Genomic DNA, 26,407 nt, shown 5'->3' on the forward strand with positions numbered 1-26,407 from the left:
ATCCTTAATTCTGGAATAGAACAAAGAATTGTTTCTAATTAATGATCCACAAACTCATTAAATACTTAGATGTATCCTAAATTATATTTATTAGATACTTCCACAGAGTATTAAGGTTTGACTGGCAAAAAAAGACAAGGCCTTCTGAATACTGCATTACAATTTCTCTGCAATGTTTCAAATGGAATACTCAATGTAATTTGTTTTTTACTCTTTACAAATTCATTTGCATAACAGACAATATAAATCCCATTTCATTGCACTGAGAGCTGAAAGAATTTTTTAGTTAGTTTTCTTCATACATTTGGCATATTTCATGTGCTTTATGCTCCAAGAAACTTTTCTCTTCTCAATTAAACAAATTAAAAAACCAAAAAGATAAAACAACAAATGATGACTACAATTTAAGGGTCAAAATCATTTAGGTAAAATATATTTTAAAATTAAGATTCCTTTAATAAGTTACAAAAGAAAGAATATTGTTAAGAATCTCTTTGGAAATATAAATTAAGAGTTTTAATTTACCTTTCATTAAAGAGTCCTCTATAAGAAAAGTAATTAATTCAAATGCGGTAGTAATTTTGTTTCTCTTCCCTGTTATGATTTTAAACATATCTTACAAAAGAAAAAAAGGCAACAAGTTGATTTTGATGGTACAGACTGTTTTTTACTTTGTCTCCTCAAAGTTTAGCACAGTGTGCAGCACATGCTAAGTACTAAAGAAATACTTCTTCATTGACTGATGGCTTTTTAATTACTGAGGGGATGACTACACAGTTTATGAATTTTCCAGGTTCAGAAGACTGTCAGAAGAACAAAGGAAAGAAAAGATCATAAAACTCAAACTGGCTAAAGACATTACTGTTTAGCAGCTCCTTAAAAGATAGATTTCAGGATAAATTCAGAAAACTACAGATATGCTCTCACTCTAAGAAATCTAAGTATTCAAAATGTAAACTCATCAAACCTATTAGAATTTCACAGTGAAAGGTTTTCTACTTTATCGTAAGACTGGCCTGGTTCCTTTAAGAGATAATTTCACTGTCTATAAATCACTCCATTTACAAAACTTCAAATTACAGTCAACATTACAGACAAACCAACAAAATCAAACCCAGAAAAGCCACATGTTACACTAAGCATGACCCAAATTCATAGCTCAATTAGACATAAAATAGCCTTATGAATATTGCGTACATTGGGTTCCATGTTAATTACTAAAGAGTAGGCTAAAAGGAAGAAAAACTACAAAACAAGTTTTGAACAACACACTTCCTTTTCCCACTCAAACGCTTATCTAAAACTCCAAAGCTACATCTTCCTTGGTGTTACTTAAAATAAGCTAAAACATAGCTTAAAAAAAACTTTTCCCAAAAATACTTGCATTCAGAATATTTATCTTTCACATATATTACATTGTGACATTTTATATTTGTATTCATTGACTTTTCCTTTCTCCTCCAGCTGTGTATTTCCCTATCAATGTGTGATCTTTTGGGATCTTTAATTCATTTTCCTGATTATGGCAGATAAAAAAGTGGTTTCCAGAACTCTCTGTAGCCTTTGCTTTGCTTCACCCATGTTTCTTCCAGCCCCATGCCCAAATCCCAAGGCTAAATTTGCTTAAGATCACTAGGATATGGTGCCATTTGGATGGAATACGTAGAGAGAAGAAAGAGGAACTATACTAATCTATTCACACCACTCCAATCATAGTAAGAAAGCTATCACATACTATATCTCCATATTTGTGTCTACCAATCGTTTTTTTCTTATTTTTATCAACCCAAAGCCAACTTATTAGTAGTGAATCAGAAACAAATGATATGGTCATCCCACTTCAACAGAACTATAGATTCAAGAAACTGTAGATGCTAGGTAAGTAAGTATACAAATACTGTTGTTGCTATCGTTTGACTTAAGAATTATAACCAGCGAGAGCAGCTAGGTGATGCGGTAGATATAGTGTTGGCCCTGGATTCAGGAGGACCTGAGTTCAAATCCAGCCTCAGACACATAATACTTACTAGCTGTGTGACCCTAGGCAACTCACCTAACCCCACTGCCTAGATCTCCCCCAAAAAAGAAAAGATTATAGCCAATGCAACAACTAGGATATCAAAGTCCTGATGATGATATATGCTACTTACCTCTTAACAAAGTGATGATGGATACAAGACGCAGAATGAGACACACATTTTTAGACATGGACAATGTTGAAATTTGTTTTGCTTGACTATGCATATTTTTTTTTGGTAACTCAGGTCCTCCTGACTCCAAGGCCAGTACTCTATCTACTGCTGCCCCATTCTATGCATATTTTTACAAGTGTTTTGTATTTCTTTAAATTGGGGATTTGGGTTGGAAGGAAAGTACATATTAATTAATTGAAATGTTAAATAAAAAGGTGGAAAAAAACTTAAACACAGAATTCACCCATATATCCTTCCCACCACCTAAGCTTCAGACTTGGCCTTCCAGTCTTAGTCTACCTAGTAATAGTTGTTAGACAACAGGACAGAGAAAAAAAGTAAATGATTCAAGACAAATTATCATCACTACTACAAAAATCTCAAGCATAAGTCCTGCTGAAAACAGGAATTTCATGACAATATACATTATTATACTGAAACATTCAAATTACTGATGACACAAAATACCTTCTGAACATCAAAGTGAACAGAACTGAATAGAACTATGCAAGAAGCAAACCATATAAACCATTCCAGATAAATAAAATTCTACACAACTGTGCAGTATTCCAAAAAAAAAAAAGCAAATGTTTTTAATAAAATCATTACAATCTTTAACAACATATATGAGAAAAGGACTATGCTCTTGTTGGATATTTTGTTTCACTTAAACTTTTTCAATTCCCTCTATGCAACTATAATGCTCAATCTTAGAAGTGAAATAAAACAATCATTCTAAAAACATCAAAAAATTCACTGAAACACAAAACTTAGCCTTTATAGTCCAAGTGAAAATAAAAGAGAGTCTTGGCATAAACTATCTACCTTGTAAAACTGCCCAAAATTTTCTGGCCTCAAACATAGACTGACCATTTGTTTCTGGTATTTAGAATAAGTTTAAGTCCAAAGAACTTCACAATAGAAATCTCTTTTGCCAGATTTATGAACCCATGCACTGATACAACATATAAATGCCCTCAACAACCAGCAGGTGGCAAGCAAAAGTCAAAAAGTGAATCAGGAGTGAGAATCATAGGAAGGGACTGCTCTGAAAGTATTTAGGAAGTGGCATGGGAACTAGAAAATTTTATGCTAAAATAAGAAGACAAAGGGATGACAATCTACAATGCTACTTAAAGTTAAGCTTATTTCCTCAAATCACATCTATATAGATTAGATTAGAGAATACAGAGAACAGGTTATAACCAATCTTTTACAAACTTATTAGAATCCAAAATCCTTGAAGATGGTACATGGGTGATATAGAAGAATCTCCTCAAAATGAGTTCCATTACGAATTAGAATGAAATGTAGCAAGAATGATCACCAAAATCTTCTCCCAAGATTTTTAACAAAAAAGAGACCATTAAGCATGACAGTAACAAAAAGAATGATTGTCTTCTCAAGGACCCTTCCAATTCAATGAATATACAATATTTTAAATCACGAAGTGCTAAAAATTCTTCACTTATGGCCACATACCTATGATTATCAAGTGCAGGAAGAGACCGTACTGAGCAACTTAGTAAAACAAGTTCTAAAATCTTCTATTTAAAATCCTTTTGCTATTAGACTATTAATGCACATATTTGTATAAAAAAATACAACCCTAGATATCAATTTACTTGGCAATCAAAAAAAAACCAAAGTAATAATTCAAATGGAAGAATTGATCACATAATAGACACAAGAGTAGTCTCAAAACAACATGTATGCCTAAGAATGAAATGATAGCCTTGTAGGATGATATATTTTAGGACATAACCTTATCCAAACAGAGAATGCTCAAAGAGCAGAAGCTTCTCAGGGTAAAGACAGGAAGAGAAAAAGGAAGAGTCGAACACTAAAATATTCCTGTGTTAAGAAGATGTTGTCCCTTTGTCCTTCATCTTTATACAAAGACCTAGAATGAGAGATGTTTAGGTTATATAAAAGAATTCATGTCCTCATGTAATGGTAAATTTAAAACTGAAATAGGAATCCAAGGGAGGTGGCAAAAACTTGACATCATCAGATTTTAAAGAAGTGTGATTGGCCATATATATATAAAAAGACAGCAAAAGACAGCTCTGCCTTGAAGCAAAAGAATATGGTTGAATAAATGAGGACCCTTTCACCTCTAGGACTGTATAAAAAAAAATTCATGATCAGTTACATGTTATTTTCTTCACTGGACACAAATTCAAGTATATTATCTTGCTAACTCTCTTCCCTAATCTTCAAATTGTATCATTCAGTAATTAGCACAACTCCTTGCACATAGTAAATATTTAATAAATTCTATATTGATGATTAAAAAAATTATGACATTATTTTGAGGCAAATATTTAGTAACAAAATTTCACAACTCCTACTTCTATATTAGACATTTTGCTCAGAGTACTTTGATGACATCAAATTAATATTAAGTACATCACTCAATAAAGCAAGAAAGAAATATCCTCCCTAAGTAAAAACATAAAGGTTACAAGAAGTACAAAAAGTCACATATGAAGTTTGTATCACAGTGGGGACAAACCATAGAATTACTGATTTTCTTTACACAATATCATATTGCTACAAAAAAAGTAATCGAACAACAGATGGAACCTGCATGATTTAACTTTAGAGTCTTTTTTTGTTCAGTCTTTGTTATTTGATTGAAATACATATGTTTCTATTGGTGTGAATATTACTGAGAATGCTATAAGCTGAATGAGCAAAATGCATGCTCACAGAACAATGAATTCTTCTTAACACCTTAATTTTATTAATTTTTATCCAACAAAAAATATCAAATATGGGTATGTATATATGCGTGTATATAAATTCATGACATTTTCCTGTATTAGTATCTAAGTAAAAGACTGATGCTCCTACATCTCATTTCTCTTTTCAATTAACCTAACAGTAAATGAAATTTCATATATGGACTTTCTCATTCCATATTTTATTTCTAACATATTATACTAATGTATAACATTAAATTATATTGTATCAACTGAATTATTTTTAAAAAGAAAAAGAACTTTTAAGAATTTGCTTCTAAAAATCACATAGAGAACTTCACTAAAACCTATCATTATTACATGATATTATATAAACCAGGGTCAGATCATGTTTTCCCCGAAACGTAACTACAAACAGCAAAAGTTCTGGGTAAAAAAAATCCCATCAATAGATATTCTTCTTGCCTTGTGCCCTGACAACAGCATTACAAAGCAATTTCACTATTTAACATAAAATTATATGCCTTTCAGTCAAATCATTATATAAATAAACATTTTCTCAAAATTCTTTTCAATTAAGCAGAACTCCCATAGGTAACCCACACAAACAAAAAGTGTGCAAAAGTGACTCTAGGTTTAAACATTTATTCTAAATTATATCATAGAGGTTTGAACAGATAAGAATTTTTGATAGCCTATCTAGCAAATCTTCCTTTCAGATGGTTAAGAAAGTTTGAGTGTCTTTAAAACTTTATATTATCATTTCAAAAGTTAAGAACCAGGTTTTAGCGGTTTATTTTTTTTTAAGTACACAACTAATGCTCTCCAAATATTAAATATCAATAATAATATGTAACACAGAAAACTTACCAGACTGTTGTTTCCATTTGACTGTCATTGAGCTGACGATTATCCAGTTGTGCAAAAAGAGGGAAAAGTACTTGAATACCTCCAATTGAGTGAATTGCACTGTGAATTGAGTGTGTTACTATAGCTTTCACATCCTATGTTTAAAAAACACAATAAGAATTAAATATTTAGTTAATATTCTCTATACCCATGCACTATATATTAATAAATAACATACATGCAACATTATTTTTAAAATAGCTTGCAAATTTTAATATGTAATTATGAAATATTATAGTATAGAATAACATAATATCATACAAAAAACACAAGTAGGAGCCTTTATTGAGCTGGACATAAATCACGTAGGGACCTGACAGGCTTTGTAGGCTACCCCATCATTTTACAGATGAAAAAACTAGGACCCCTGAAAATTAAACCTGCATGTATGAGTTGGTCTAGCCTTTGAGATCCTTTCCTACTCTCAAATTCTCTGATTCTATAAACAACTTGCCCGATATCATGGTAATAACGTGTCAGAATTGGGATATGAATCCATAAACTCTTGACAGCACAGTCATTATACCATATAGCCTTCATGAAATAACTAGGATAGATTCATCTAATCAATAAAATTTTAAATTTATATCAAAGAAGTTAATTAAATTAAACTAAATACAGCAGCTATGCAATAAAAGATACTATATTTGCTACTAAAATGTGATAAGGTAAATTTTCAAATAGAAGAAAATTCTATCCCAAGAAAACAGTAGGTAATAACTAAACTTAGACAAGCCAAATAAAAGAGGGCAAACATTATAGTATAATAGTATACATTAGATTATGATGATTTTAACATTTAACACAGCATGAAAACCAACCTGGAGCATGAGAGCATGTGGGGAGTGTACAAAAATAGATGCATTTTCTTTGGGTGATGATTCTAGGCATAGCTGAGCATCAGTAGCCTTAGCATTATATGTAAAGGCAATACTACTTGCAAGTTTCCCATCATATAGAACCTGTTTATGATGCTCAGCAAGGTGAATATCACTCTCAGATTTAAATTTGAAAGTGCTCTGAAAAAAAAATAGGAAAATAAATGTTCTGAAATTAAAAGCAATATATAATACTCAAACTTTTTTTTTCAACTGACAAGTATTTATTTTCTCTCCCTGAAACTTGTTCCCCTCATTAGAAAACAAAAAAAAAAGTAAAACAAAATCCATGTAAAAAAAACATGCATAGCTAAGCAAGACAAATTGCTTCACTGGCCATGTCCAAAAATACATGTCTGATCTATGCATTCTAACACCAATACTTCTTAGTCAAGAGGTGAGCAGCATGTACAATCACTGGTCCTCTGGAACTATGGTTAGTCTGCATTCATCAGAGTTCTCAAGTCCTTTAGAAGTGCTTGTCTTTACAATGTTGTTATTGTATAAATTGCTCTCCTAGTTCTGCTTATTTCATTTATTTCTATATTAGTTCATATAAGTTTTCCTAGGTCTCTTTTAAACATTCCTTTTGTTTATTTCTTATGGCATAACAGTATTTCATTACATGCCTATAACATTTTTTTCAGTCCTTCCCCAACTGATAGGCACTCAGTTATTTCCAGTTTGTGGCCATTATAAAAAGAACACACATACATACATACACATATACACAGAGGAGAAGGAAGAAGAGGGGGAGGAAAGGAGGGAGAGAAAGAGGGAGGGAGGGGAAGAGAGAGAGAGATAGAGAGACACTTTTTTTCTTTGACCTCTTTGGAGTCTAGGCCTGTGAGTGACCATTGGGTCAAAAGGTATGCACAGTTTAGTTAAAGCATTGTTCCAAATTGTTGTCCAAAGGGTTAAACTAATTCACAGCTCCACCACATACCACTGTGCTTATTTTTTTGCACTCCCTTCAACAATTATCATTTTCCTTTTATGTCATCCTTGCCAATGCAGTTGGTGTAAGGGGCAACATCAGAGTTGATTTAATTGGCATCTCTCTGATTAATAGTGATTTGGAACTGTGTGACAGTTTGGATTTCTTTCTTTGAAACCTTCCTGTTCAAATCCTCTGATCACCTGTCAATAGACAAATTGCTTTCTTATTTTTATAAATCTGAATTAACTCCTTATGTATCTTAAAAAATAAGGCCTTTATCAGAGAAATTTGCTGCAATGACTTTTTTGCCCAGTAAGCTACTTCCTTTCTAATTTTAACAATATTGATTTTTGTCTGTGCCAAAATATTTCAATTTTATAAAATGAAAATTGTCTATCTGATCCAAAGATATACAGGTAAATGTTTAACAAATGGCTCTCCAGGAAAAAAAAGTGCATATATAACAAACTTTTAAGTTTAATCTGTATTATTAGCATTTTCTCTATCACTTTATGTGAAGGCAATCAACAAAACTAAGTCAAGCCCTTATTCGTAGTGTTTACCCTATTTCTCAGGTGTAAATATGCATACTGAAAATTTAACAAAATGAAGAAATGTTGAGATATGATTCAAGCTGGTGCCAGCATATTGCTGATTTTATCTTCTGTGATTCACTCTAATGCCTTTTTGATCATTAACTCTTCCCCTATCCATAGATCTGACAGGAAACATCTTCCTTGTTTCTCTAATTTGTTTAGCATGTCACTTTCTAATATTTATGTAATGTATTCATTTGGAACCTAACTGATGTGAATTGCTGGTCTAAGCCTACTTTCTGCCAGACTGCTCTTCATATTTCTCTACAGTATTTGTTGAATAGTGAGTACTTAACCCAATAGGTGGGACTTCTGGGTTAATCAAACTCTAAGCTACTAGATTCCTTTAGTTTCTGAATTCTGTGTTCCTAACCTTTTCCACTAATTGACCTTTCTATTTTTCTAACTAGCACTATGTCATTTTGATGATTATTGCTTTGTAGGATATTTTGAGATCTGATTTCCTTGTTTCTCATTTTTTTTTCATTATTTCCCTTAAGATTCTTTTGTCCCTCCAGATCAATTTCATTATTGCTTTTTCTAATTCTTCAAAATAATCATTTGGTAGATTGATTGGTATGGCACTAATAAATAAGCTAATTTAGGTAGTACTGCCATTTATTTATACTCTTTAAATCTGAAGGATAAAACATGCGGTAGATAAAAATTGCAATTCAATATTACTACATTTAAATTCCTCTAAATACATCTGCAATATATCATCAGGGTACAGAGGTGCCCCTGGGTTTTTTTAGGGTTATGCCAGCTTCATCAGGTATAATCAAGTGGGAAAGGCTTTTAGTACATTTCCAAGACTAGCTTAGCTATGTTTGGAGAAGCTCATCACCAGACTGGCCATAGTAATTTTGAAACACTAAGTACCAAACACCAAGTGTTGGAATATGTATCATTAAAAGAAAGCACCCACATCTATTAAAAAGTAAAGGAAATGCAACCTGTACAAATAATGATAAAACAACAAATTTTTAGAAGCATTAAATATTTCAGGTAATCAAATTTAAATTTATTTTCTTGATCAGGTCTCAGTAGAAATGGAAAAATTAGAATCAAATGATCAATTCTTGTGTAAAGCTATAACACCATTTATTTAGTCTGCTCTGAATCCAATTTAACTCTCTACCCTTGAACATTATAACTTGCTTTAGTTCTTTCCTTCTCAATTATTCTTCAACTTACTCACCAAAGTGAAAATTTTCATTTAAATGTAGTAATAATGTTATATTTAGAAATTTATAGTATCACTGAGTTGATTATTTGAAAGTTAAAACTACTTAGGGGCAGCTAGATGGCGCAGTGGATAGAGCACTGGCCCTGGATTCAGTAAGACCTGAGTTCAAATGGCCTCAGACACTTGACACTTACTAGCTGTGTGATTCTGGGCAAGTCACTTCACCCCACTGCCTCGCCAAAAAAAAAAAAACCCACTACTTAAGGTACACCAATTTGAATTATGCAGGATTATTTATCCACTAGAAGAAAACAAAAGAAATTTAGGGAAGTCAGGTTCTATCCTAGAATCTTGGGTGTGACCTTTTGACTGACTCCAAGTTTTACAAAACAAATCTTTTTATTAAGGGGATTTGTTCTGTGAAGTTTAGATTCAGTCAAAGTGCTGCACTTGAGAACCTAGAGGGCCACATGTGGCCTCAAGTTCTCTACCCCTTTTCTATCCAGATAAATTAGGAATAGCCTATGAAGGTGCAGGAGGGAGAGAATCCTAGCTATGTCTTTGGTATACAAATCAGGACAGGAACAAGCCTTTAGTTAATTCTTGAAGAAATCATGTTGAAGTAGAAACTTGATGAGAAATCAAATGATGAAAACACATTAGGTCATTTTAAAACTCTGAATCTCTTAATGACTAAACAGAGATTTCATGTAAATGTTATATGGTACTAACAGAACAAGACTGAAATTGTTTCACAAGGCAAGAAAAAATAACAAGGCAGAGAATTTGTACCAAATAGACAAGGGTGAGTAAAAGCCAAAGATGTTACTATCATCTGTCATGGCATATCATGGGATAACTCAAATAAGGGGGATCCTACGTAAATGCTGTACATGGCTAGTAAAATGGCACAAAAGGAAACAATAGTAACTATCAAGATGAATGATAGTAGAGAGAACATGTATAGAATGGTGCAGAGTTACTCTCCTCAAATTCCCTCTATCCCAGTTCCAAATTTAACTACTACCTACCAAATCTCCAATACTGAAAATAATGGTCAATAAAAATTTAGTTCCAAACAACAGGATACGTGAAGAAAACTTAAGTTAAACAGAACTTTCCCTTATTTGATGGATATAGGTATTCCAGTTAAGTTTGCTATGAATTCCTATTAAGTGATTCGTTTTCTTGCCGATTTTAAAAATATGAACTTTGCTGCCTGGTAAATATTCTGAATCAGACATAAAAATTATACTTAATGCAGGCAAATTTGCAAAAATCACTTATATAAAAGAAAAGGAGTGATAAGAGAATAGTAATCTGGGAATCACAAAGACCCCTATAGGTTCATGTCCTACCTCAGACATGTAAAACCTGTTGGACCAGGAGCAAATTCCTTACCTCCCAAATTCCTGGATAACACTCTAAGACTATGAATAACAGACAAGATACTGATCTACACTGGTAAACAGTTTCCACATTAGCAATTTCTGATACCAATGAAATTAAAGGAAAAGAGAAGCAAAAAAGCTTCACAAGAAATATTTTCAAATGACTATTTTACATAAAATAAAATTATTCAAAGTAAAACATAGCAACTGAAGAAAATCTAACATTATGATCATTTGACTCACTCACATTCTTCATAAAGTAGCAAAAAACAATCTCATTTAAGATTTAAACAATTTTAATGATACCAACTTTTACCACAGTGATCCTTTTTATTTGTTCTTATTTTGCATTTCATTTGAATTTCCTGGTCTCTCTCCAAGAAGTTCACCTGAAGAAACCTCTGTATCATATGTGACAACACCTCCGTGATATGAGGTTACAGAACAAAGAATTCATTGCAGTATGACAGAAAACTCACTGTACTAACAAATCAGGATGAATTACGGTCCTTCACCAAATCTGACATCAACCCTGTGATCTTGGGTAAGCTAGTTAATTTCTATGGGTGCTGGTTTTCTCTTTTTTTTTTTTTAGATGGACTCGGAAACGATAAATTCCCTTTTAGTTCTAAGATCCAATCTTCCTACCAAAATTGCCCAATCCTTGTCAAACCATAAAGATTTTTTCAATTTTCTGTTGCAACATTTAATTGTCAGACAACTGGCAAATAGGCAATAATCATCAGGAAATTACTCTAGAGCGCTGTTAAACATGGTCACTAAAATATACACCAGTGGTCCAGCTTCCAAATAATAAGGTTACAATAAAAAACAGCCTTCCAAGGAAAAAAATCCTGTTGGTCTATCAGTTCAAAGGACCAAGCTTACCATATAAACAAAAGTGTTAAATAAAGACTGAAAGATTTGATCATTTGATTGACAACTCATGATTTCTTTATTAATAATTCTTTCATTTTGGACCATGTTCACAAATTTGCTACTTTCAAAACATGGCAAAGCAGAGATCATTACCATAACATGGCAGTTCAGTTGGTTGCAGACAGAGGAAGAAAGGGCACAGTTATACTAAAACTACACTACAAAATCCCAAAATTCTGTATCACAAGTACTATTTGTATAAAGCAAATTTGAGAGTAAATTTAGTTCCCTAAACTTAAGAGTTTTAAGTGATAAATACCATGCCCTACACTTCAACCAGTAACATAATTTTAACAAAAAAAAAGTTTGTTACTTTTAAATGTCAAGTAGGCAGACTCTTAGCACAAATAATTATCTCTTATTTCAAGGACTACTGTGAACCAAAATTTAGGCAAAAATCTTCATTCATTAAGTCTAGATGGTTCTTTAATCCCAAGATTGCTCATGACTCCTTAGGTCAATTGGAAATAACACTATGGTAAAGAGGACATAGTAGGCACTTAGATGTATAAACTGAATTGAAGTCAATATATTTAACTCCTCTATAAACCAAATGACACCGTTGTTCCCCGGCTACAGAGTCTACCTATGATTCCAGCCAAATTTCTTACAAATGGTATCAAGAGGAATAAATAGTATCAAGAGGAATCAAGAGATACATAAACAGAAAAAAAAAGAGTCGGCTGAAAATTAATCTCTATGGTTAAAAAAAATCAATTCAAAACCTAGGCCTTAAAGATCATCACAGAATCCCAGCATCACAGACTTAGAACCAGAGGTCATCTAGTCTAAATCCTCCAGTGAGGAAAAAGAGAAAATTAAGCTACCTGCCCAAGGTCACGTGGGTAGTCAGCATCAGGGGCAGGATTTGAACTCATGTCCTCTAACTCCAGAGATAATGCATTTTACACTGTATCTCATTACTTCTCTCTCTTAATAATACAATATGATAATCTCCTCACACAAAGGATAAAAATCATTACAATTCCAGTATTGATGTGGTATTGGCACATTCACCAAAATAGTAAAATTCCCTAAACAAACTACAACTTTTTATATTTTAATTTTTCTATTTTAAAAGTTGTTCCAAAATATAGTAGAGAAAATCAAAAAGAAAACATTAGTACAAAAGGACTCCTGGCACAGTATATTACTTTCAGGAAGTAAAGAAAGAAATGTTTCTAAAAATTTGGTACCTCTGCTTCATGTCACTTAGAACTTATTACTTCAATATTAATTTTTATTCACAATCAAGTCTTATCAATGCAGCACAATAGGACTGTAAGGACTTTGGTGAGAATGCATAATATAGTCTTATATTAAGTTTGCATTTTGTATGTCATTATGGTCCATGTGAATTAAATGAAAATATCCTATTTCCCTAATGCTAAAGAAACTGGAGACTCTCCAAAGTCTTTGAATTCAATTACTTTCCTGACACAACTAAGTCCTAGTGATCTGCAGACTATGGAATATTAGAAGCACAATAAAATAATTATATCCCTCAAAAAGTATAAAAGTATGGGAAAGACTATTATAGACAAAATAGAAAGTGAACAAATTCATACAAAATATTTTGGTTGTATTAAATTCTTTGTATAGTCTTTACTGAGGCTGAGGAGCAGAGGCTATTGAAGTTCAGTTATTTCAGCAAAAGACCATGTTATCTTCATTTCCACATCTGTTCTCATTTCCTTTGTTACCTCTTTACCCCACATCTAAACAATATTAAATCAAGGCACACAAGAATTTTTAAAAATTTATTTTAGCTCTCCTTATTGCATTGTTTTAACAATTATTTATCCAGTCTCATAACAATAAGTTTCATTGGGTTTTTTATTTTTGAATAGCAGATTAATATATTTTATCAACATTATAAAATTCAATGAAGGGTAACCACACAAGAACATGGGGGCAAAAAATGCTGAACGAGAAAAAGAATAATGGAAATTGTATAAAGCTTAGAATGTCACATTTTAATTCCAAAAATTATTGTTGCTTCTATTTAAATTTAAAAGAGAATTTACATTAGATACTAATCTATATAACATTTCATATCTGCAGTTTCATATTGCTCATAAAATTTTAGTAAGATACTAATTACCACCTTATATCCAGGTCCTAACTGATGTATTGCAAATATCTGTGCTGGGTTGAGCGCTTCACTGAACACATAAACTGCACCAAGCTGACCACAGAATACTCTATTTGCATCAGCGGTTTCTGAAGATCCAAGAAAGCACTTATCATAGCTCTGTTTAAAAATAAAAAAGTATACATATAATGTCAAATGCACTATTTCTGAGTGACATCTAAACAAAATACTTGTCCCTTCATTACTACAAAATATAATATAGTGTCATAATAAAAAAATTAAAATCAAATAAACCTTTAGCAGTAGTTTTCTTTAAATAGTGGTTACATTTTTCCTACTTAAAAAAATGAAATGTGCTTCTATTTTCAATATTCATTGATAACTTCTCAGACAATGATCACCACCATTTTAGTTCTAATTACACTAAAATAGTAAAAATAAGTGAAAGGACAAAAGTTTAAAAAAATATAGAAAACAAACTTACATCATTTGTATTAACATGCCAGGCCATATCACCATATGAAACCAGCTGACCATTAACATAACATCGTATTTCACTATTTCTCCAACGATTGTAGATATGAACAATGCTGATCATATACCACTTAAAGGAATTGAAAAAGAAAAAGGAAATGCATAAACAAATTTTTATAATTACAACAAATAAATATGAAGAAAATGTTCATATCACCTAAGATGACAAAACTCCATTTATCATAGAAAAATAATTATAATTCAAGTTTAAAGCAACTGATACCAACTATGCATTTCACACTGGTCAAAACAGAGAAGTAGTTTGCGTTACCAAACCTGCTGACTGCTAAATATTCGTGAATTATTTTTGAATCGTTGTTATCATATTTAGGTATAGATATTCCTCTATAGGAAGAGATGAAATTAGTCCCTAATTTATGGCTAGCATTTATTATACTTTTAAAAATATATGTTTCCAAGGGAATGTTTTATATTAAGGCTAAAAAAAAAATCTAAGACTTTATAATATAAAACCAAATTCCACCTCTTCTCTCTGAAATCTTTTTTTTTCTAATCTCACTATTGCTGTTAATACTGAAAACCTCAGAGTTATACTTAGCTCTTCTTTATCTCCCAAGTGCTCTGAATATCAAATTTAAAAGTTTTAGCAAGTGTATCTTCAGAATAGATCTTTCCATCTGTCTGTCCATTCCATTCCAGCACCTTAATTCAACACCTTAATGCTAACACCTTAATTCAGGCCTAGACTTTTTTTTAATAGCTTCTGGCTCTCAAATTTAATGAGCGAGACAAGTAAAAAACTATGTACAAACAAGATACATACAAAATAAATTGGGGACAGTTTCAGAGAAAAGGCATTAAAGTTAAGGAGGAATGGGAAATTCAACTTGCCCATCTTGGAATGGGACTTTAAACGAGATTTGAAGGAAATGAGGGAAAGCAAGAGGCAGAGATGAGGAGTTACGTGCATGGAGGATAGCCAATAAAAATGCCTGAAGTAAGAAGATGAAGAATCTAATGCAATGAACCGCAAGGAAGCCAGCATCACTGGATCTCATATCTAGTGGACTATGGAGGGCTGTATAAGGACATGGTCAGATCAGCCTTTTCAGACAGCTAAGGGAAAAATGGACTGGAGTACAAAGAGACTTCAGGCAGGGAGATCAACCAGTATTTATTGTAATAGTCCAGGTGTGAGGTGATTATGGTGTGTAGTAGGGTGGTGGCAGTATCAGTGGACAGAAGAAAGCATATACAAGAGATGTATGAAGATAGAAACAAAGGGCTTGACAACTAATTGGATGGGGGTGGGGGCAGAATGACAGCAACTGTGTTGTTAAGGAGGAAATGTTAAGTTGAGAGCCTTGGTAACTGGGAGAAGTGTGGTGCCCTGGAAAGTAACAGAGAAGTTCAGAGGAGTGGAGGTTTGGGGGAATGATAATGAGTATAGTTTTTGACATATCGATTTTAAGATGTCTATGAGATATCCAGTTGGAGACGTTCAATAGGCAGTTAGAGAAGTGAAACTCGAGGTGAGGAAAGAGGTTAAGGCTAGGCAAATGGATCAAATCAAATAACTGAATACATGGGAGTTGATGAGATTACCAAGGGAAATCTATAGAGCAAGAAAAGAGACTCAGGACAAAAACCTTAGGAGACATGTAGAGTTAGCTAGATAAAGATCCAGCAAGGGAGACTAAGAGCAAGAGACAAATTCTATGTCCTCTCTGAAAGCAATTCAGAAAGGCAGGAGGAGAACCAGAAGAGAGAGTATAATGAAAATCTAAAGAGGATAGAGTGTCAAGGAGAAGAGGATGACTGAAAGTGTCAAAGGATATAGAGAGGTTCAGAAGGATGAGGACTGAGAAACGACCATTAGCTTTGGTGATTAAAAAGGGCATTGTTAACTTTGGTGAGAGCAGTTTCAGTTGAATGATGAAAAGTAGGCAAGAAAAGTAGACGCTGTCTCTATGAGAACAGGCTCAACAGAGTTAGCCAAGGAGTAAATCAGACTCTCGTTCCCATTCCTTTTCTCTCTGTTTTACTCTCACATAAAATTACTAAAATATCTTTTTGTATAGATCCAAAAAAGAGGTAACAGGGAATATTTTCTCTCTACATAAGCACTGTAAGAAACCCCCAAAAAGGAGGAAAATTGGTAAAATATCACTAAAATATCAACTACGACACTTTTGCTGCATGCAAAAGGACGGTGGGAAGTCATCTTTACTGCCACTGCACCCTATCCCAGCTGACACCACAGGCAGCTAACTGAGGTGCAGGTCTGAAAATCTGCAGCATGTACCGTATTTATTTCTGAAGCTTTAGATGGTGCAAACATCACTCAGATGTCTTCCCCCACTATTTCCTCCTTCATCTCGTCTCACATGAAGAGGTGGCCCTTCTCTCTGACAAGGTTAATTACTCTGTGTTCCCCCTTGATCCTATTCTCATTCAGCAAATTGCCTTCTCTACCATCCTCACTTTATCACTGATTTTCAACTTCTTTCTATATACTGATTGTATCCCTGATGCCTCCCAACATGCCTGTGTCTCCCCATAAAATCCATAAAAAAAAAACTCAATTTGATTCAACTATCATTGCTAGCTATCATTCTACATTTCTCCTTCATTCTCAACCAGAATTCCTAAGAAAGCCATTTACAATCAATGACTCCACTTCCTCTCCTCTCACTCTGCTTTAAGCTCTCAATAATCTGGTTTCCTTATCCTCTCCTCTAACCTATCCCTTTGCCCTCTTATTTCCTTCTGAATTTGGAAGACTTTTATACCCTCCTAGATATATATGTTGTTTCCTCTTTAACCTATTCCCGATGAGAGCAAGGTTTCAGCACTACTCGCCTTCCCCCCTACTTGCTTCTTCTGTATCTATTTTTCCTTTTATGCTTCATTTGTATGAGATAACTATTCCTTTTTATGCTTCCCTATATAGTTTTATTTTGTTAGAATCGCCCCATCATGCTCAGGTCAGCTCACACAATTTTTTCAAACTACCCAAATAATGATAACAATCATAAGATACTGCTAATATTTTCAAATATACAAAATAAATAATTTATTGAGTCCCTTATAATTGGTCTTTAATGTTTACCTTATGTTTCTCCTGGATGTTATATGTCAAATTTTCCCTTAAGTTCTGCTGTCTTTGTTGCAAAAACCTGAAAGTCTTTCAGTTGGTTAAATGTCTACCTTTTTTTACATTCAGGGTTATACTTAACTTTGCTGGGTCCTTCAAAATAGTAACTGCTAGGTCCTGTGTAATCCTTAATGTAGTTCCACGATATTCAAATTGTTTTTTTCTTGTTGCTTCCAACATTTTCTCCCTAACCTGGGAGCTTTGAAATTTGGCTATCACATTCCTGTTAAGTTTTTCTCCTGGGATCTCTTTCATGTGGTGATGAGCAGATTTTTTTCTATTTCTGCTTTGCCTTAATAACTCCAGTGCAATTTTCCTTGATGATTTCTTAAAATATTGTATCAAGATTCTTTTTATTATAATTTTCAGATACTCTGACTATTCTTATATTTGTGCTCCTCTACCTATTTTACAGACTGGTTGTTTATCTGATGAGATGTTTCACTTTCTCTTCTATTTTTTCATTCTTTTGATTTTATTTCTTGGTCTCTTAGAATGTCATTAGCTTCCTCTTGCCCAATTCTAGTTTTCAAGGAATTATTTTCTTCCTTAAGTTTTTGATTCTCCATTTCTAGTTGGTTGACTTTCTTTTCATATTTTTCTTGATTTTCTTGGATTGCTCTTATTTTTTTTTCTAATTTTTCCTCAATCTCTCTTATTTGATTTTTAAAATCCTTTTCAAGTTCTTCCAAGAACTTTTGTTGCGCTTGGGACCATCTGACATTTCTCTTTTAGCTCATTATCTTCCTTTGCATATGAACCCAGATCTTCCCTATCCCCATAGTAACTATCTATGGTTGGTTTCTTTCTCCTTTGCTTACTCATTTTTTTTTGTTTTGTTTTGTTTTATTTTTTAGTAGCTACTAGTGTAATGAAGTTCTAGTCCTGAGGTACAGGGAATGATGCGGAAGGATCAGGTCCTTCTTACTGTTATTTTCTGAGGTCTGTCCCAGGGCCCAACCTTGGACTCTCCTCTCCACTCCTAAGCCACAGCTAGGGCCCTATCCACAGTGTACTGTAAATGATCTTGCTCCATCCAGTCCCTCAGGTGGTTGCAAACTACAGCTGTCCTCTGTGCCCTGGAACTGAAACCAGGGACTCTGCTCTCCTGCAAGTGACCACAACCATCAGCGTTCCTGCCCCCTTGCCACTGCACTCACCAGGTATGTGCTAGCTCCTTCTTCCTCCAAGTGGCAGCCACAGCCTGGCATGTGTCTGGTCACCACAGCTGTGTTTGGCATCCCTTGACAATGTAAGGTCCTTCAATAGTCTCCTACTCAGCAGTCAAACCTGGACACTGTCTGGGAGATGAAAGTTTCTAAGGCAGATGCTGCCTTTTCAAACCAGCTACCCCAAAGGGATGGTGTTTGTTGACTCCGAAGAGTTGGGCTGGAGGTGTTTGCACTTCACTTAGGCCAAACCTTGATCCCGGAGGTCAGGTCTTTCCTGGGGTCTTCTGAAATTGTCTTAGGAGGACAACTGCTTTACCCCATGTTTATTTCTACTGCCCTGAGGCAACGTTCTGGTTAGTTTGTCTGTTTTTTGGGTTTTTTTGGTGGAGGAAATTTGGATAGCAGAAAGTTTTCTGACCTACTCTGCCACCTTCCCAGAATCCTCTCTGTATTTTTCTTTTAAGTCATTTAGGAACATATCTTGCTATAGTTCCATGCTGTCTTGAGAATCAACAAGGACTTCTGCTGATAAGGTGTTAATTCATTTTGCTTTGTCTGTCCATATTTATTCACAGATGTCTGGACTCTTCTACCTGATCTGAAGCTATACTCTCTTCTGTTATTAATATCTTTCCTGCTGATATATTTGCTTAGGCTCAAGGTCTTTAATTTAGTTTCCTCCTCTAGATCTTTGGCAATTTCAAACTGTTATTGTTTTTCATTTCCCTATCATTTAGTCTCCTAAAAGCCTTCTCAGCCTCCTCCCAATCCAGGTAAATCACAGGTAATTCACATGTGAGGACAGAACTGGCCCAGCTAGATGCTGGAGTCTTTTCCTCAAGCCGAGTGGAGTAATCTACTGCCTCCCACATGTGGCCTCCCCCAGTTTCCTCTGTTTAGTTCTCTAGCTGAGCTGTGTTGGAGAACAGATAGCTGCCATGCTATCTCGGCCTAATTAACCTTCTGATTTTTGGTTTTCTCCAATGAAAGGAGAGATGGTAGAGTTGAGTTCTGTTGGAGATCTGGTTCTGCAGTCCTGCTACTAAAGTGTGGTGGGTGGTGAGGGAAGGAGTACTGAGAAAACATAGTAAGGGTTCGGCATTAGCCTTCTCTGCTATTTTTTTCATTGAATTGTTAACTTGTTTGGGTTCTTGATATCTGGAAATAGCTGATATTGCTTTATCTCATGTATAATTCCTATCATAGAGAGGTCTGACAGCTCATGAGGATCAGGAAAAAAATGTAGTCTTCAATCTTGTTGAATGGAATGAACTAGAAATCTCACTTGAAGTCTTAACTGCCTCATGGCCATTTCTTAAACCTCATTCTTCTTCACCTCTCTGCAGCCTTTGACACCATCACTCACCCCCTTCTCCTTGATAATTTATCTTCTCTGTTTTCATGATACTGTTCTTCTACTTCTATCTGACAGACTACTTTTCTGACTTCTTGGTTAGATCTTCATCAGTGTCACAAACATTAAACATGGGAATTCCTTAAGGATCCAACGTGCATCTTCTCTTCTTTCACACTATTTACTTTGATGTTCTTATAAGATCCCATGGATTCAATTAACTCTAAGCAGGCAATTCTGAGATCTATTTGTCCAGACTTAACCTCTCTCGACCTACAGTCTAACATTACCAAAAGTTTTTTGGCCAATCTCAAATTGAACGTCCCATTGGCATCCCAAAGTCACTATGTCCAAAACAGTACTTATCTTTTCCTCTAAATCTTCTTCTCTTCAAAACTTCCCTATTAATGTCAAGGGTACCAACATCCTTTTAATCACCTGGGCTCAGAACCTATTTGTCATTCTCAACTCCTCATTCACTCCATATTCATAATTCGATGCTAAGTTTTTTCAATTTAATCTTCATAATATCTCTAATATTTGTCTCTTCTACATGCACATAGCAGCCACTCTAGTGGTAAATCTTCATTACCACATATCAGATGATTGTCTTCTACTTAAACTCCCTTCCTGAAGTTTTTCCTTACTCCAGTACATTCTCTACTCAGAGACACCAAAGTGATCTGACCATGTCCCCTCCTTATGCAACCCAGTGGCTCACTATTACCTCTAAGATCAAAGATAAATTCACTATTTGACTTTTAAAGCCTTTTATGACCTGGGCCATTCCTACTTTTTCAGTTTTCTTAAATATGATTACCCTCCACATACTCTGAAATCTAGTTGATACTGGTCTGCTTACACAAGGCACCCTATATTGCCTATATCAAGGCATTTTCATATCCACCACACCTGGAATGCTCTCCCTCCTCATCTTTCCCTCACAGCTTCCATCAAACCTCAGCTACAATCTCACTTTCTGAAAGAAGCTTTCCTAATAGTCTTCCTTTTAATATTGTCTCCATTTTGTATAAATGTCAAAAAATGGAATGAGTTCTCTCTGGGTATAGAAATTCAGTAAAATTTCTATGGTAATATATTGGTCAGATCCCACGGGGAATAAAACTGTCCATTTGTAAAAATATGGAAGTCCAGTGAACCATTCAAACCATTAAAATCATTAGAACTAATAAATTATTTAAGAGAAGCAAGATATACAAATTCACTTATCAAATAAAAACTAGTTCTGCTATATTTCTCTGCCTTTCGAAGTCATCAGAGCAAAGTGCTCAAATTCTAAATTTCTTACAAATAATGGAATTTTATCATTAGTATTTATTCCTCCCTCATTAAAAATGGTATAGCACATTAATTTAAGTGACAACGAATAAAAGTTAATTTTATTTTGAAAATGTCAAATAACCTTTTCAGATAAATGGAAAAACACAGAGGGATTACAAAATGAGCGTTGGATATCATTGTTCCACTAGTGTTCATTGCTTCAGTTTACACTGTTCATTTTGTTTAACAAAAGTCAAAGATGATGACGACATGTAATAATTATCCTTCACAATATGCTGACATTTAATTTAGCCTTGGTGATTACAAATTTCTGTGTAAACCTGGGCATGGCCCATATAAAGTTTGAAGAATATGCATAACCCACAATATAGCTTTTCACATACAAGGTAAGAGAGAACTGGGGAAGGTTTAACCAAGGGAAAATTTTAGGGAGGACGTGATAGCAATCTTCAATTGAAGAGCTGTCACATGGAAGAAGGAACAGACTTTGTTCTAGCTGGTCCAGGGGGTAGAATGGGGACCAGTGAGCCAAAGCTCCAAAGAGGAAAATTAATAAATGCTGAGGTAAGGAAGAACTTCTTAATGAAGAGATTTATATATAAGGGGAAGAGGCTATCTTGGGAGGCAGTGAGTTTCCCTTCCTTGGAAGTCTTCAAGAAAAGGCTAGATGGGACTATCATCATCATCCATCATCATGATAACAAGCATTTATATAGCATTTCTAAGCTTGCAAAGTGCTTTACAAATAATATCTCCTTTGTCAGCTATTAAATAGAGAAGTTTCTTATTTGTGAACGAGTTAGCGTAGGTAGTCCCTTCCAACTCAAATTATTTACAGTATGAACTAACTTTTTCCAGTTAAAGGCCTTATCTCCACAAGCATCAATGACATCAACAACATCAAATTTGTCTTCCTGCTAAGATTTGTCCTCTATTTTGCCTATTGCCCATACATTACGAATTTATAAAAATATCTGGGGCCATGGGTTTATTGAACTGTTTCTTTATAAGATTTTAGCTCCTCTGAACTTCCAGACCAAGGGAAAATATATGCAAAATAAAAGACTTTCTAATTCATACTGTAAAGCTTAGGAATAAAAATACTTCACCTAAAAGAAACAATCCAAAAACATTTTCATTTTTACTTACCTTTCGTGGTTGAAAATCATATTTCACACAGTGTTGAAAACCTTTGCCCTTTGACTTCAGTGAAGTAACTATTAAACAGTTGCCAACAAAATGAGCAGAATAACCAACACCTTTGCTAGTACGAAAACTGTTTAAAAAAAAATAGGAATAAGGAATTAAACTAAATAGTATCAAACTCCTACTAAAAGTATATAGGTACATAAGACTTGCCATACAGAGGAGAATAGGTATATACTTGCAGACAAAACAATAAAACCTAACTTGCTGAAATAATTTGGGTGCTTTGGGGGGTCTGAACTACTGAAAAGCAAGAATTAAAATATTTTACTATCTTTATTTTAATGTTATATTCAAGTACACAGATTAACACAAATTATTGGCTGACAAATACTTACAGGGGTCCTGGCCTCTGTGAGGACCATCAAAGCCCATTATCCCACCTTAAGATTGTGAAAGAGTAATAACTGTAAATCACATTTATATGACATTTTAAGTTTTGTGAGCAGCTTTACATACATCATCTCAACTGATCCTCACAATAATCCTGTAAGTATTACATACATTACCCTCATTTTATAGATGAAAAAACTGAGGGACACAAAGATTAAATGATTTTCCCAGTAATCACAGAGCTAGTCGGCCAGAAACTTCCCCTAAGATTTGCCTATTAAATCATAAATGTGTCGGCAACTGTTCATTGGAGGAGTTCCCACTCTGGAAGTTCCCTACATGAAGGAAATCATAGCTCCTTTGAAAATTTGCTTATACACAAGGCACAGTGCAAGGCAAAGTGTTGGTGATACAAATTTCAAATGAAAACATCCCTACAGCTCACATTCTACCTGACTAGAATTAAAGAATTTATACAGATACAAACACAAGATAATTTAAGGAGGGAGAAAACACTAATAACTTGGGAGATCAGGAAAAGCTGCTGACAAGAGATGGCAAATAAGATAATATATGTAAAAGAGCTTTCTCTATCTGAAGACCTGAGTTCAAATTTTACCTTGAATACTGACTAGGTACAGCCAAGTCACTTAACCTCTGTTTGCCTCAGTTTCCTCAATTGTAAAATGAGGGAGAATAAGAGCACCTAGCTCACAGAGTTGTTGTGAGGATCAAATGAGACAATATCTGTAAAAAGCAGTTAGCATAGTGCCTGGCACATAGTTGACACTATAAAAATGTTAATTCTAGAGGCAGCTAGGTGGCACAGTGGAAAGAGCTCTGGCCTCGGAGTCAGGAGGACCTGAGTTCAAATCCAGCCTCAGACACTTGACACTTACTAGCCGTGTGACCCTGGGCAAGTCACTTAACCCTGACTGCCAAAGCAAAAAAATAAAAAAATAAAATATTAATTGTTTCCCCTTCCTTTTTTTTTAAGTACAACACAAATTAGGATGGCACTATTATAATTATTTTTCTTCCAGCTCTGAAACCTTCCTTGGCACCAGGGGCTTTTTCACTCTGGAATATCTCTTTGCTATGCTAGGCCCCTCTCCCAATTATGAGTAATTTCCAGGCCTCCATTTTAGAAAGGGTTACAGGCCAGCCTTCCATGAGTCTTCTTCTGGCTCTGCTTCTGAATCTCTGGATTCAGAACATACCTTAGCATTTGTATTCTTCTCTCAGAGCCTGGGGCCTTCTCATCCTGACATTCTCCCTTTTCTCCCATTTTTGAGTTCCTATTGGAGCCTCCATTTTGGAGTAGAGCCTAAGTTTGGCCATCCTTCATATCCTTCCAGCTCTGATTCTGACTCTCTGGACTCTGACAGGATATCCTGATAGGCACCTTCTCTTACAGTTCCCTACTTGTCAGGTCCCTTTTGTAACCTGCCTTCCCCCACTAGATCATAAGTATGTTGAGGGTAGAGACTGTTTCTTTTTGCTTGTATTTGTATCCCCAGTACATAACAGAGTTCCTGTCACATTGTTGTTCTTCAGCCATGTTTAATTTTTTTGCGACCCCATAAGTCATAACATGCCAGGTGCTTCTATCTGCCACTATTTCCTGAAGTCTGTCCAAGCTCATGTTCCTTGTTTCCATTTTACTATCTATCCATCTCATCTTCTTCCATCCCCTTCTTTTTTGCCTTCAATCCTCCCCAGTATCAGGGGCTTTTCCAATATGTACTGTCTTCTCATTATGTGACCAAAGGATTTAAATTTCAGCTTCAGTATTTGACTTTCCAGTGAATAGCCTGAAGTTATTTCTCTAAGTACTGACTGATTTGATCTCCTTGATGTCCAAGGGACTCTCAAAAGTCTTCTCCAGTACCACAATTGGAAAGTGTAGACTCTGCAGCACTCAGCTTTCCTTATAATCCAACTATTACAGTTATGCATTGCTACTGGGAAAACCAAAGCTTTAACTATATGGACTTTTGTCAGCAAGGTGATATCTCTGCTTTTTAGTATGCTGTCCAGATTTGCTACAGTCTTCCTTCTAAGCAGTAAGCAAGCATCTTTTAATTTCATGTCATCTTTCACAGTGATCTTTGAGCAGAAGAATATAAAATCCAACACTGCTTCTATTTCTTCTTCTATTTGCCAGGAAGTGATGAGACCAGTTGCCAAAATCTTTTTTTTTAATGTTAAGCTTCAAGACAGCTTTTACCTCTCATCTTTCATTTTCCTCAAGAACCTTCTTAATTCTTTACTTTCTGCCATCAGAGTGGCATTGTTGCATATCTGAGATTGTGATATTTTCCCCAGCAACCTTAATTATGGCTTTTGATTCATCCAGCCTGGAATTTTATGTGATATAATCTGTATTTAAGTTAAATAAGGTGACAATACTACTTTTCCAATCTTAAACCAATCAGCTGTTCTATGTTCAATTCTAACTGTTGCTTCTTGTCTAATATACAGGTTCCTCAGGAGACAAGATGATCTGTTGCTCCTATCTCTTTGAGGACTTGCCACATTTTGTTGTGATCCACACAAAGGCTTTAGTGTAGTCAATGAAGCAGAAGTAAATGTTTTTCTGGAACTTTGCTTTCTCAATAATATAGTGAATGTTGGCAATTTGGTTCCTAGTTCCTCTGCCTCTTCTTAATCTCTTCTGCTTCTGCTAAATCCCTACCATTTTTGTCTTCCATCACGTCCATTTTTTCATGAAACATTCCCTTGATATCTATGATTTTCTTCAAGAGATCTCTTGTCTTTCCCATTCCATTGTTTTCTTCTATTTCTCTGCATTGCTCATTAAGAGAACTTTCTTATCTCTCCTTGCTATTCTCTGGAATTCTGCATTTGGTTAAATACATTTTCTGTTTCTCCTTTCGCTTTCACTTTCCTTCTTTCTTCAGCTATTTGTAAAGCCCATCATACAGCCATTTTGCTTTCCTGATCTTTTTCTTTGGGATGGTTTTTGTAGCTGCCTCCTGTAAAATATTTCAAAGCTCTGTCTATAGTTCTTCAGGCACTCTTATCTACATGATCTAATCCCTTAGCTCTATTCACCACTTCAAAAAGGATATTAGTTAGGTCATATCTATCTGGTCTGAAGGTTTTCCCTACTTTCTTCAAATTAAGTATGAATTTTGCAATAAGAACCATGATCCAAGCCACAGTCACATAGTAATTAAACACTTAATAAATGCTTGTTTCCTATTCGCTGTAATAATCCCAGTAATAGCATCTAGTTACGATTTTTTTAAAAGCTAGCTAGTTCTCTTGGAGAGGCAGAATGGCAATTGTGGGCAGATAGCCCCAGAAGCATAAAGTCCTGTTTCAAGTCCCTTGACAGTTCAAGTCCTCTGACACATTTGCTGTGTAATCCTTAGCAAGTCATTGAATCTCTCAGGACTAAAGTCAACTCTCTAAGATTATAAATTGCAAAGAAAGTGCCAACCTCAACTTCCATTGGTAGAGCAGCCAGGCAGAGAAACAATTAAATAACATTAAAAATCAATGCTATTTATAAAGTTAGTGAT

General features: G+C 34.6%; 1 protein-coding gene across 1 annotated transcript in view; it reads right to left on the reverse strand.

Moving 5' to 3' along the window:
• NBEA (neurobeachin) overlaps positions 1–26,407 on the reverse strand; it is a 776,021-nt gene that overhangs the window by 626,238 nt on the left and 123,376 nt on the right. The window contains 5 exon segments of the mRNA XM_078147053.1: positions 5,771–5,904; positions 6,631–6,828; positions 13,850–13,996; positions 14,322–14,441; positions 22,467–22,593. Of these exon segments, the coding sequence (XP_078003179.1) occupies positions 5,771–5,904; positions 6,631–6,828; positions 13,850–13,996; positions 14,322–14,441; positions 22,467–22,593 (726 nt within the window).

This window comes from Phascolarctos cinereus, unplaced genomic scaffold, assembly GCF_003287225.1.
Source record: "Phascolarctos cinereus isolate Bilbo 61053 unplaced genomic scaffold, phaCin_HiC Scaffold_726;HRSCAF=1367, whole genome shotgun sequence".
NCBI lineage: Eukaryota > Metazoa > Chordata > Mammalia > Diprotodontia > Phascolarctidae > Phascolarctos > Phascolarctos cinereus.